Source organism: the organism of the source record quoted next, unplaced genomic scaffold (genome assembly GCF_019419815.1).
Source record: "Pyrus x bretschneideri cultivar Hongxiangsu unplaced genomic scaffold, Pyrus_bretschneideri_v1 Contig2, whole genome shotgun sequence".
NCBI lineage: Eukaryota > Viridiplantae > Streptophyta > Magnoliopsida > Rosales > Rosaceae > Pyrus > Pyrus x bretschneideri.
In genome coordinates, this window is record NW_025999501.1 from 6,566,291 (window position 1) to 6,580,560 (window position 14,270).

At 38.0% G+C, this 14,270-nt stretch overlaps 1 protein-coding gene across 1 annotated transcript; it reads left to right on the forward strand.

Moving 5' to 3' along the window:
• The first annotated feature begins 11,595 nt into the window (after positions 1-11,595).
• LOC103947956 lies at positions 11,596-13,782 on the forward strand. The gene is made up of 2 exons (XM_018647649.2): positions 11,596-12,388; positions 12,720-13,782. The coding sequence occupies exons 1-2, from the start codon at positions 11,754-11,756 to the stop codon at positions 13,417-13,419; spliced, it is 1,335 nt and encodes a 444-aa protein (XP_018503165.2). The 5' UTR covers positions 11,596-11,753; the 3' UTR covers positions 13,420-13,782.
• The last annotated feature ends 488 nt before the right edge of the window (positions 13,783-14,270 follow it).

A 14,270-nucleotide genomic window follows, 5' to 3' on the forward strand; every position in this document is an offset into this window, starting at 1 on the left:
AGAGTTACCATCATGAATTCTTTTTTCATACATTTCCATGGCAGCAAATTATACGGAAATATGAAAATCGGCCAAGTACTGTGGTGTTGGTTTAGAACCCTGAACGGATTAAATTCGTCAGTGGCAAGTCTCAATCTAACGTTCCGAGGGTCAGCAGCAAAATCAGGGAACATTCGATCAAACTCTTTCCGTGCCTCTCTATCTGCAGGATGCCTCATGACATCGTTATCTAACCGTTTTTCCTTATACCATCTCATGTATGTGGCAGTATGCATTGACATATACAACCGTTGCAACCTAGGCTTCAAAAGCAAATCACGCATGACTTTTTTTTGGGATCTTTGTCGATCTATTCTGAGATGTAATTTTGAATCTCAACTCATTGCATATAGGACATTTATCCAACATTTCATTCTCCTTATAGAACAATACACAATTGTTTTTTCAAGTGTGAATTTTTTCATAACCCAATCCAAGTCACCATTCAACACCCTTTGAGCGTTTCTATGGTCTTTCGGCAAACAATTGTCCTTTGGTAGCATTCTCTTGAAAACCCCCAAAAAAATTATCAAAACACTGGTTCGACATACGATACTTTATTTTCCAGTGCATTAGTTCCACAATAACAGAAAATCCCTTGCACCCCGGGTATAACTCTTGGTTGGCATTTTTCAATAATTTTTCATATTCTTCAAATTCTCCCTTATCCATTGGTGTAGGCACGTCATCTTCCACTTCCTGATTGATATTTGTCGACGCAAATGGAAAAACATCATTTAAGATTTCCATGACTTGTTCATTAGGATCCATATTAGGTTCAATGTTGCATACTCTTGTCATGTTTAAAGGCGAAGCATTGTATAATTGTTCCCCGTGATGGTTCTAAATATTATATGTCTCTACCATTCCATTTCTTACTAAATGAAATCGAACATTTTCAAAAGTTTCCCTTAAGTGTTGTTACACCTCCTACAAGGACACCGAATTCTAGTTGCACACGGGTTGTGTGTACGTGCAAAATCAATAAAATCCTCAATTCCATTCAAGTATTCGTTGGCACATCTGTTCGGGTAATGTATCCACGTTCTGTCCATCATTCCTGCAACCACAATAACAGTACAACAATCACAACATCTTCTACATGATCTTGTCACTTTATGCCTCTGGTAAGGGTCATATCCCATTCGGGAATGCAAAATTATGTCATGTAATTTACTGCTACTTCGGCTTAGATTTCGACGTGGAGAAATTTCGGCAACATCTCTGTGCAATTCTTCAAGTGCACGACATTGGTATAAAATACCTATGTGCCATCCAAAGAACGCACGAAGATGACATCGAAATCCCCACGATAGAAACCTAATTCTTTAATCGTAAACTACGCGACATAACTTTGCATTCCCAAACTGTCCAAATAATGGGACAATTCAAGAATCAATTAGACCGCAATCATGCTTTCGCATTCATGCGCAACATCCAACTAATCCTCAAATGGGAAACTAAGTTTTACTAAAAAAAATAAGTACGAAGTTAATTACAATTAACTCCGTACATCACAACACATATTTCTATGTCACGTACAAATTTGTACATATACAATCCAACATTATACATAATTATAACATAAAAATTAATATAATTTAACTTAATATAAACAAATTTAACAACATAATTTCAATATACTTTAACTAATTCATATTTTAAAAAAATAAAATGAAAAAAATACCTTCCAAATCATTATCCACCGAGCGCTAGTCACACAATAGTCCTATACACAACGAATTTTACGGTGTTAGTATCAATTGACATTGATAATTTTAAATGAAAATAAAAAAAACCCTTACCAAACACAACGAAATAGCTCGATCAACCTAAAGATTTAGATGGACGAAGTTTTAGAGGAAGAAATTGAGAGAAAATGGGACCGACGGATCCCGAATTGAAGATAATCAAAGGGAAAAATTGCAGGGGGAGAAATATGCAGAAAGCTGCAGTTTTCTCCCTCTACAACTAACGTCAACTTATAAAGATTACTTTTAGAAAACCACTTTGCACGACGAACATAGAATTTGTCGCGCAAGTTCCCTTCGCATGATGAAATTTTATTTCATTGCTCAAGTGTTTTTTTTTTATCTGTCCAAAATTCTCTTTTTCGTTTTCTTTATAATTTAATAATGTAATCTATTTGCATGATGAACACTATATTCGTCACACAAGTTGCATTATTTATTTATTTAATTTTTTACCATTTTCTTTCTTACTAATGTAAATATTTTTTTTATCCAATTAAAATTATCAAACCAAATTATATATTGCCAAAATATTTATTAACTAAAATATATATTATAACTAATGTAAACTTTAAGCCTTCCATGCATGTAACATAAATTTAAAAAAAAAAAAAACCTCCAACATAACATTCAAATAAATTTTATTTCATAAATAAATAAAAAATAAAATTTGGTTCACTCTTCCTCTGCATCATCAAGAGGAGCATCGACAACGACATTATCAACTTGTGCGCACTCAGCAGCCCGCTGTACATCGAACTTCCACTGCAAGAACTGCTTCTTGAAAAGGTCGTCCACATACTTCCGCTGCTTCTCATCGGTTTCATCAACATCCCAAACAACCTGTAATGGCAACAAAATTAAATTAAATATCGCAAAAATATTATTTTTAAACAAAAACAATTATACATTCTTTAATATAAACTTACCGATAATTGTTGCACCATGGAGTTCTTCATGTCCACAAGCACTATTTTCCAAGAGTTAAACTTGATAGAACACCTCTCCTGCACCAAACCCCTATATCGCTTCAGCCAAACTTTTGTCAGCAAACGAGGTTAAATGCTTACATCAGTACCTCTCTAACGTCATCACAACTTTCTTCATTTATTGAAACAATAATTTTAACCATATCAAATGTAAAACAATTAACTCAACAATAATTTTTTTTTTTTACCTTTCCTTTCATGAGAGCCTTCTCCCTCCCAACTTTTCGTTGACTTTGAAGCCGAATTGGCCATCATTTGATATAAAACCTTTGCAAAATAGTGTTCTGAAACTATGTTTTATATAAAACTGGACACACTTTGCGCGACAAATCCTTGGTCGCGCAAGGTTGTCATAACTGCCCGCTGTAAATGGGAGCATTTAATGTGGGACTGACCAATCTAACTGACCATTTGTGCGACGAATAGTAGTAGTCATCGCACTAAGTGGTCTTGTGTGATGATAGCCTTAGTCACACAAAGTTGTCTTGTGCGATATTACTACTATTTGTCATGCAAACATCGGAAGAAAAAAAAAAACCCTTTGCGCAAAATAATTAAAACCTTAAATAATTACAAACAAATATTCAATTATAATATTTATTCTACAAATAATTAAAACCTTAAATAAATTGAATTAATCCATTCAATTATTTAAAAACCTAAATAGGAATTAAAGCCTAATTAATTAATTCCAAATACATAACTTATAAAAAAACCTTAAATTTAAATATTGTCCTAAAAAACATTAATTTAAAACTACTATTTCGATGGTGCTCCATTCTGCTCGACATCATAACGCCACTGGTTGTAACCTCCCTCCAATGCTGCCTCCATCAACTTCATCAACTCTTCGTTCGTATCATCATCAAGAATATACTTATACTGTTACATATAAATGCAAATAATTAATTCCAACATATAACAAAAAAATTTCACAAAATTAATTATTGATCCATCAATAGTATACTCACTAATAATTCATCCATCACCACCTTCTTGACATTCTTGAGCAAATATTTCTAAGAACGCCACTCAGCAGTAGGACAATTATTCCCTATGGTTACATCAATCACATAAGCGAACTCCACATGTTGCCTCAAATCATACGGGTTGGCGAGCACATCTCATCCCTGTTTTTATCCTCCATCACAGCAAGAACAGAATTATGAAGAATAAGAAGAGCATAAGCGCATATTTATAGGAATGTTAGGGACTTTGCGCGACGAAGGCTTTGTCGCGCAAACATCCGCACTAAATACAGTATTGATTCCTCTGATTCACATGCACTGATTTGTTAGAGGAAAACTAACAGTAACTTGCGCGACAAAGAATTCATCTTCGTCGCGCATGTTTTTCGTGCCAAAAAATTTACATGCGTTTTTTCTTACTGACTTTGCATGACGAGTATACTATTTTCGTCGAGCAAAGTTGTTTTGTGCGACAAAGTTATATGTTGCGCAAAGTTGACCTTTCTTGTGCGACTAATATCTTCTTCTGTCATGCAAAACTGTCTTGCGTGACGATTTTTTTGTTGTCGCGCAAATAGTTTTTCCAACTAGTGTAATGGATCGCCCAAACTCACTGAAGTTCCAGACTTAGGCTTAGATAAGTCATTAAAGTCTATGCAATTGATTCGTATGGAAGGGTGCACCTATCTCACTTCTAGGAAGAACATCTTGCATCTCTCTCTCTCTCTCTATGTTACACACACAAACGCACATTCAGGTGTATATGACACTACTTATATTGTTGTATAGGGGTGGGGTGGACTTCTTATGGGTTTGGTGGCATTTTTTTAGTGGAAAAATATGTTCTTGAATGGTTTGATTTTGTTGAAGAAGGTGATGTAGTCCATTTGATACTCCTTTAAGTGTTGGTCGTAATTTTGACCAGTTGGCTGTGTTCTACATTTACTCAACGTTTGACGATGATTGGTGCCCTCTTGGCATTACTGTTAAATATTACCAAACGTAGTGCATTGCGAGCGTCGTTAACAAATATATATCAAACCAAGATGCCTCAATGACGAGTATCGTCCTAAATACAATGACGGTAATTATCATCATAAAGGCGAAGACTTTGGCAGGGGCAATTATCAAACGATAAACTCAATTTGCAGAGTGGGGACAAGGTTGGTGTACAGTACTTTAGTGTTTGGTCGGTCAAAACTGCGGATGATTATTCTGTGAGAGTGAAGAAAATAGAGGTTAATCTAATATGGGACAAACTTATCAAGGAAAATTTATTAATGACCCTTTTATTTATGGTTCTGAGCTATCTCCAGATTGCTTGTCGAGTGGTGATGATGATGCATGAGCAAGCAATGACGCATCTGATCATCTCAGTGATGAAATGATTAGTACTACAAATGATGAAGATGAACGATTAGCAGTGCTACATCATGATCAGCGTAAGTCACCGCGGTCAGCATCACCATCAAAGCTTTTAGTTTTCGTTTCCCTAGTTCGACTATTCTTCTCGGCTCTTTGGGTGGCTCCTTGGCAGGCCCTTTAGTTTGGGGCTTTGTGATGGATTCTTTGGCATTCATCTTTTCCAAGACGGTTTACTAGCACCTTTAACTTTGTCATTTGGGGCTCAACTCATATATGCTCTTTATAGTTTTGTTTTTGGAATTTTGGTGATTTGAAATTAAAGTTAATATCATCATTTAAGGTTGGTTTGGGATTGTGATGCTTTAAAAAAAAAAAAAAAAACTAATGAAAAGGGCTTGAAAACTTTGAGTTTTAATAATAAGGACAAAATAAAGAGTAAAGTGAATAGTACCATGATTGATTTTTTAGTGTAAAAGTATGGTTTTTCGTTAAAGTAAACATTACCAAGAGCTTTTCGTTAAAGTTCTCTTAAAAAAAAAATAGCTCATTAAAAAATCTGGAATATTGAATGTGTTTGGGAAAAAAAAAAAAGTGTTTTTTTTTAAACTACCGTCAATGAAAGTAGAAAAGCATAAAAAGCAGAAGCAGGATCTACCATGCTTCTAAAATAAGTGTTTTTTTTCTTTTCAAAGCATAGTAATCAGTGCTCATGTAATGAAATTTTCAAATGATAAGTATACCTCCATATGTTTTACAAAATTACAATATTTGCCCTTACATTGTTGTCTTTGACAATTATTATATAACAATAAATATCGTATCATTTTTTAGTTATTTAACATATTTAAATCAATTTATAAAAAATAAAAAAAATAAAAAAGTTTACCAAACACTTAGACAATGTTTTTTTTTTTAATTAAAAGTACTTTTACAAAAAAAAGTTTACCAAACACTCAACAACTTTATTTTACAGCTGTTTATTCTCACAGCATAACATAATCATTTTTTTTTAAAGCACAGCAATACCAAATTGGCCCTTAGTACTACCATGGTGTATTGGTATTTCTTCTTTCAGAAAAATGTAGCAATAATCCCTCAACTTTAACCTAATTGGAGCAATGGTCCCTCAAGTAAAAATTCATGACCATGGTCCCTTAACTCATCAAAACGTGCATCTATGGTTCTTTTCGTCAACTACGTTAAAACTTCCATGAAAATCAGTCATGTGCCACCCACATGAGACTGAATCAAGAAGCAAATATGAGAAACTAAATGAGAAAATTGTAGAAATTGTCCCTCAACTTTAACCTAATTGAAGAAATGGTCCTGCAACTTTAACTCAATTGGAGCAATAGTCTCTCAATTTTAACCCAAGTGTAGCAATAATTCTTCTAACATGAGTCATTTTGACGAAAGTTTTAACGAAGTTGACGAAAATGATCATAACTGCGCATTTTGAGGAGTTAAAAGACCAATGGTTATGGATTTTTTGTTGAGGGAGCACTGGTCCAATTGGGTTAAAGCTGAAAGACTATTGCTACAATTTCCCCTTCTTCAATTGTAACTTGAGAGAACTGTCTGAGGGGTTAAGGGAGATGGTATCACTGTACTTGAAGCAAGCTAGATGTCAACCATTGTTGTTTAACAGATGATGAAATCTGTAGAGATCTATGGTGTCTATTTGGAACTGGATGTTGGAAGCCATCATTTTCATAGCCTACCAAGTCTCAATGATCTTTTCAACGCTTGTAACGTCGTTTCTACCCCTCAGATTTTAAGATTAAGAGGTTTCTCGACATATTCAATAGTAAAAGCTTTCAATGGTGACATCTCTAAGTTTCTCGCCAAGATGTGAAAGGTATAATTTCATAAAATATTAGTAGGACGATAAGATTAGAAAACCCTCAATCTGTATATAACTCAAAACCAAACCAAACCAAAAAAACATGGGAATGAGGGCAGTTTGACCATTGCATTTGCACTTGTGTTCTCCACAAAGACACTTCACAAAGATCCGGACAGAATGACTAGAGATGGGTTACAAGCGGTGCCAATATGAGTGCATAAACTCCGGTGACTAAGTTCTTAATCTAAAGGTATCAATAGTGTCACGCCTAGTTTGTCACAATGAGGAAGTAGAAATGGTGCCACTTTATATTTGTAGTTAAACCACAATACATAACTTAAACAATTTACAAGAAGATTAGAACAATGTTTGATGTTCTTTTATGGGAAGTCATTTATATGTTACAACAAAAAAGAAAATTGCAACGGCCAAAGTTTATTTATTTTAATGTAGTAAACATCGACTTTTTTATAAAAAAAAATGAGACCAGCTGGTAGGTTCGTCACTTGTCGGCAGTCCACTCTTCTGGGGACTGGAAAGACTCACAAAAGTATTTCAGCCTTCCCGTAACCTACATAATGCGATTTACCAGTGCTAAGAACTGAACCTAGAACGTGTCATGTGAAATACGGGTCTGAAATTCATCCTCAACCACTCACCCCATTGACACACCCGACCCTGATATTCTCCAAACACTAGGGTAGGCATGTGTTGGCCAACACCCAAAGTTGACAAAGCCATACTAACATGCATGAGAAGTAACTAACATAATTAAAACTTATAAATTTAAATACAATGATTATGTAATTGTGGAACGTGTTCAGAGTATACAACTAATCTAAGATACTAAAAAGGAATAATATAAAATTGAATGAACAAAGAGATGGGTCCTACATTGAGAGGACTCGAAGATGCCGATGCGGAAGTGCCTTGACGCTGGGATTGTACGCCTCGATTCTAAGTCCTGAGGGGGCTTAAAGCAAAACATGAGTGTACCAAGTTGATATATAAGTAATACTCAAACATTTATTTCTCAACGTACTAACCCCCAAAGTTTATGAAAACTCAATAGTATAATATGTAATAGGTTTTCCGAAAACCCTAGCATGACATAAAACCTTCGTAAAACATATATTATATATAGTGTGCTAAGTAGTGGTATCAGTATCACTCGAAGGTATATAGAACACTTCATTTAGAATACTTCATTTAGAACACTTCATTTAGAACACTTCATTCAGAACACTTCATTCGCGCAAAGGTCTTCATTCGCCCTTAGTCTCCTATAGCACCCGTCCGAAGCCATGTATAAATATCAATCGTCTGTAGGTTCTTACAACACCCACGCGAAGGCATTTAAGTATCAATCACCCGTAGGCTCCCACAACACCTACCCAAAGGCATATATAGAAGTATCATTCGGCCGTAGGCAGATTATATGAATATATATATATATATATCTCAAATCGGAGCTTAGTAACTAAAACGTCATATAGTAAAACCACGTTCGTAAGTAGGTATACAGTCATCAATCATATATATCACAAAGAACGTAAAGTCGATATAGCATAATATATTATAAAGTGTAAATCCAATTTACTCATAAACGTTTCATAAAACGTAGCCATTAAATCATGCTTTTCATGTATGCATTTCTACTAATAAAATATACATTTTGGAAGGGGTCCACTCACCTTACACCATTGGCGAAGAGCCATGCAAATAAGGGTCGATAAAAACGTCACTAACAAACGCACCTAAGCACATAAAGGGTCCAATTAATAAAACTCTACCATGATGATTGAATTTTAGAAAATGGACGTCGTAAACGGATTCAAGACATCGAAAAACATAAATGAAGACCTCGGGTACCCCCACGCGCCGCCGCATGCACCACCACTCGCCAATTTGGGTGGCCTAAAAAATCGTCGATGCCGCCGTGGACAACAACGAACCACAGTACCTCCAATAGAGGCACGTGTGCTCCACGCGAAGGCCAAGACAGGTGGCCACGCGCTGCCTTAGAACCTGGGATTGGGCCGGTTCAGTTCTGGGTTTTGAGCTTGGGTTATTTAGGTTTGGGCCTAGAGTTTGGGCCAAGTTTCATGGCCCAAAGGCCTGGTTTGAGCTTTGGGCTTTGGATTCAGTGTTGTTTTCGGGTCGGGTCGACCGAGTCCCCATTGTGAGTCTAGTCGTTGGTTTCTGGGCTGGTTTAGCCGGAATACGTTCCCAAGCTCCGATCGAGCTCGATCTTCCACCATTTTACTCTTAAATTATACCAAAATGAAGATGAAAAGACGAGGGAGTTGAGCCTACCTCACCTAAATAGCATAAGTGGTCGGAGAGGGCTGAGTGCTACACAGGAAGGAAGAAGAAAGAGAAAGAGAGACAGTGCCGGGGACCAAAAAGTGAGGGTGGGCCCCACTAGCACACCAAACATGACCAATCAAAAACCACAATTTAAAATAAAGTATCCCACCCATAGTGAAATTATGAATTTGCCCTCATGTTACGTAATATCTAGGACGGATCGTTACACCGTGGTGGTTAGTAAAGATCAATTCAATGCTATTAGAGTATACTATTTTTAATCTACTTTTTAGTAATAAAATATCTGCCCATCCCTTCTAAAATTTCTAACTTGATTCTAGTTAACGTGATTTCTTGATTTTTATGTCCTTGATTTTGTATAATTTTTTCAAGGGGAAAAAAGTTCGAGTAAAATTACGATTTTTAAGTATGGATGTTTGAAGTTGAATTTAGATGTCGGAAAGGCCCTTCAACTATTCGATAAAACGCCTCGATGGTGTTGTGGTGTGGTTATTTTGGCTTAAAATATTATCCAGTTGAGTCATAGGCTCATAGCGTACTAAAAATTTGTGCATTTTCGAAATGTAGCATTTTAGAAAGATGCATACTGAAGATGTAAGAAAGAAAGGTGTAAATTTACTTTCTTCAATGAAGATGGAAATTTTACTTCTCCTTAAATATTGAGCATAAGAGCATTTAAAATGGAAGATGCAAATTGCCTTGAAATTGGTGTTTACATTTTTATGAAGAAAAAAAAAACCTCCAATTGTAGGATGTAAAATATCCAACTTTGTGCGGGAGATGTAAGTTTATACAATTTTTTTTTCATCTACTGGGGATGATCCCCGCTAACCAAAGGGAAATAATGAATGGAATCCCAAATTTATATATTTCCTATTAGAGTAAAACTAACATTTACATCTCCAATTGGAGATGCTCTTAAGACGACATGGTAGATCAAACTCTTGCCTCCAACATCAAAGGATAAAGTTCAATAGCAACTTACATAACTCAGATACACAATTATTATGGTGTCTCATGCCGATGATTAAAAAGTAATACTATACACACTATTTTCTACCTCTTACACACCTATATTAATTATTATTTTTTAATTTATTCGACTTGACAGTCAAAATTTAAAAAAGACATATAAAAATAAAAAATAAATATATAAATAACACAACCTTAATAAAATTTCATACATAAGTTTTAATTTAACATGACAACGTATCATTAGAATCGCCAGCAGGGTTACAATGCACCGGTGTCACATAAATGAATCATTCCTGTGAATCACAGGCAGCCGAAAAACACGTGGCACTAGAGGGAATCATCACCTGTGATTCAACAGAGTTTGGTAGTAAAGCAACAATAAATAAATCAAATAAAAATAAATAACAGCAATTGCGTTCATGCCTAACTAATGAGCTGGACACACGTGGTTGCCGGGCTATCATCGGGTGGCACAGGGATTCCACGTGTGGGTGGGGGAGGAAGAAGCAGCACATAGATTGAGAGCGGGTTACACACTTGACATAGAGAGCCGGAGATTCCCTCCACTCCATAGCTGGATAAATTTAATAATCATTAGACCTTTTAGTTAACACGGCGATAGGATTGTCGTAAGTCTTGGTTTTGGTCTTTGGTCATTAAAATTTGAAACCGATATAATGTTTTTTGTGTTTCTCTACTATCATTTGATAAAAATTGAGTGCTCTTGTCATTTTATTTTTTATTTAATGAATATTTTTTATAGAATAACTTAAATTATTAATGATGAAAAAAATTCAAAGATCATTTGTAACATTCCACATCGTTTAGGGAAGTGGACCATGTAAGTTCTTATATTTATATTCTCATCTCTATCTAGCACGAGTCCTTTTGGGAGCTCACTGGCTTCGTAGCGCGTGAGAGAATTCCTATGATGGATGACCCACTGAGAAGTTCTTATGTTAGTTCTAAAAAATAAAACCGTGAAGACGTAATCATAGCCTATTCTATCGATATCAAATCTTAAAAATAAAAGTAAAAAGTAATACCATTCGCTGAGATGATGTTGGCTTAAAAAACCCTTATTATCATGGAGAAATGGGAAAATTGAAATTAAAGATTGAGTGCAGTGAGTGGAGTGGACCAGCGTGAGTTGGCTTGGAGAGGGGAGAGGGAGAGAGTTGGTCAGACTCAGGAGTCTGGATAGGTGGGGTCCACTGTTCCTATTCATCCACGGTCCTGGAAATGGCGTCACCTTGGGTCCGAGCTGGCAGTGATACCAGGCTGTACCCAGCTGTCTCCCAACCCCAAAATAAATAAATCAAAAAATACGATGCCCTTTGCACTTTCCAATTTAGAAAACTCCAAATCCAAATCCAAATCAGAAATCAATGGCAGGAGCAACACCATTTGCCCTAAGACTCAACTGAGAAAGGGAGAGAGGCACGGGCGCATTAGCATTTCCTCTTTGATTTTATTTTGCTGGTGAAAAATGGATCCATGCCCATTTGTGCGGGTCATGGTGGGCAATCTCGCTCTCAAGATCCCCGTCGCCTCCAAGCCCGCTCGCTCCGTCGTTCACCCTTCCTCCTCCCCATGCTTCTGCAAGATCAAGCTCAACATCCTCAACCTCCCCCCTCAAAACGCCGTCGTCCCCTGCCTCCCTCCAGACACCCAAACCCTCGACAACCCCGCCACCGCCGCCACCTTCCACCTCAGCAAGTCCGATCTGGACCGCCTCGCCTCCAAGTCCATTTTCGCATCCAGGCTCTGCCTCAAAATCTCCATATACACCGGCCGAAGGGGCACCACTTGCGGCGTCAACTCCGGGAGGCTTTTGGGCCGGGTCTCCGTGCCGTTGGATCTGGCGGGAACGGAGTCCAAGCCCAGCGTTTTCCACAACGGATGGGTCTCCGTGGGGAAAGGCCCCAACAAGGGTGGGTCGGCGGCCCAGACCCAGTTCCATTTGAATGTGAAGGCCGAACCCGACCCGAGATTTGTTTTTCAGTTCGACGGCGAACCTGAGTGCAGCCCGCAAGTGTTTCAGATCCGAGGCAACATCCGGCAGCCAGTCTTCACCTGCAAGTTCAGCTTCCGAACCTCCGCCGACCGCACTCAGAGATCCAGGTATAATTCCCTTTTTTCCAATTTAGGGTTTCAGTGTGATTTTCTATTTGCTTTAGGACGACATTTTGTTCCATGTTCGTCTGAATTAAATCCTTCAAGCGGACTCTGATATCGTTAAATCTCTTTACGTAGCTTCCAAGCCCAATTTTTAATCCAAGCGAACGTTTGTTTAGTCTTTTTATTCCCATTTTGCCCCTCTAATCTTCTAAATTTTCAAGAGATAGGGTTCTAACAGATTCGAATTGTTTGATTCATGATTCGTTGCGTTTTGAATGCCAATGGCTCAAATCACAAATTAATTTTTGTATTCCCATTTTGCCCCTGTTTTCAGGTCTTTACAGTCGGAACAAGGCAGCTCTCGAAGCTGGCTGAGCTCGTTCGGGAGCGAACGAGAGCGACCCGGGAAGGAACGAAAGGGCTGGTCCATAACGGTCCACGACCTCTCCGGGTCGCCTGTCGCTGCGGCCTCGATGGTCACGCCCTTTGTGGCCTCGCCCGGGTCGGACCGCGTCAGCCGCTCCAACCCTGGCTCCTGGCTCATTCTCCGGCCCGGCGACAACACCTGGAAGCCCTGGGGCCGTCTCGAGGCCTGGCGCGAACGAGGTGGCGCTGACGGCCTGGGATACCGATTTGAACTCATCCCCGACACCAGCGGCGCCGGCATTGTGTTGGCCGAGTCCACAATCAGCTTAAACAAGGGCGGCAAATTCGTCCTGGATCTCGGGTCAGGGTCCAGTAACCGACTCGGCCCAAATTCTCCGGGGTGTAGCCCGAGGGGGAGCGGGGACTTCGGGTACGGGTTGTGGCCTTACAGCATGTACAGAGGGTTCGTGATGTCGGCGAAGGTGGAGGGGGAAGGGAGGTGCAGCAAACCGGCGGTGGAGGTGAGCGTGCAGCACGTGAACTGCACGGAGGACGCAGCGGCTTTCGTGGCGTTGGCCGCAGCCGTTGATCTGAGCATGGACGCTTGCAGGCTTTTCTCGCAGCGGCTGAGGAAGGAGCTGTGTCAGCAGTCGGATCTGGTCGGCTGACTCGGATAGGGCCACGTCGCCTTTTTATGGGGTTTTGGACCTTTTCTTGTAATTTTGGAGGGAGTGGAGTTTGGTGGAAGATTTGATTTTTATTAGTACTACTAACAAACGGACTGATGAGAGAGAATGTGTAGGTGTATATAGTGAGAGAGGTAGACAGGGCACGCTTTGTTTTTAATCGTGTGGCTTGTGTTTAATTTTTCCTTTTAGTTTTTTAAATGGAGGGTTTGATTTGGCTGTAATTTTTGTTTTTTTTTTATTTGAAGATATTGTAGTTACTGACTTCGAAAAAAAAATATTTGATGTTAGTTTAGTTTTGGATTAATGAAATAGTTGGAGTGTTGGATCCGCCTTGTGATCTAATTGTTGGCAGCTAAAACGCATTAATTAATTTTATGTTAGTTACTTTTCTGTGTTTGTAGTTTGTATAAAGTAGTAATTAAATGATTGAGTTTATGGATACTCAATTATGTATGGAATTGAAAAGGTTGGAGGGAGGTGTTGAAGATTTGGGCAAGGGATGGCCGTGCATGCAAGTGGCAGATTATTTTGGTAGTTAGATTTATTTTTGTGGTTAGATTTTTTGAGTCACTTACATAAAATGTATTCATCAAACATATCATCTCAATTTTAATAATGTAATGTCATCTTAATTTAATAATGTAATGTCATTTGACGATAAAACGGTTTGATGGCGAATCCATTATGTGGCATTATGTTGGTAACTTGGTATCTATCGAATACTTTTTACGAATCTATTGATTACATTCTTACCAAAAAAAAACAAAAAAACAAAAACAAAACTCTTTTGTCAACCAAAATGTGGAAAGTAGTATATAAGATGTTTCATT

What these genes read in the sequence shown, in the direction of transcription:
- LOC103947956 (XM_018647649.2), top strand. Translation starts at nt 11,754, where the DNA reads ATGGATCCATGCCCATTTGTGCGGGTCATGGTGGGCAATCTCGCTCTC. An exon ending in GACCGCACTCAGAGATCCAG is followed by an intron (nt 12,389 to 12,719) that starts GTATAATTCCCT and finishes CCCTGTTTTCAG; the next exon opens with GTCTTTACAGTCGGAACAAG.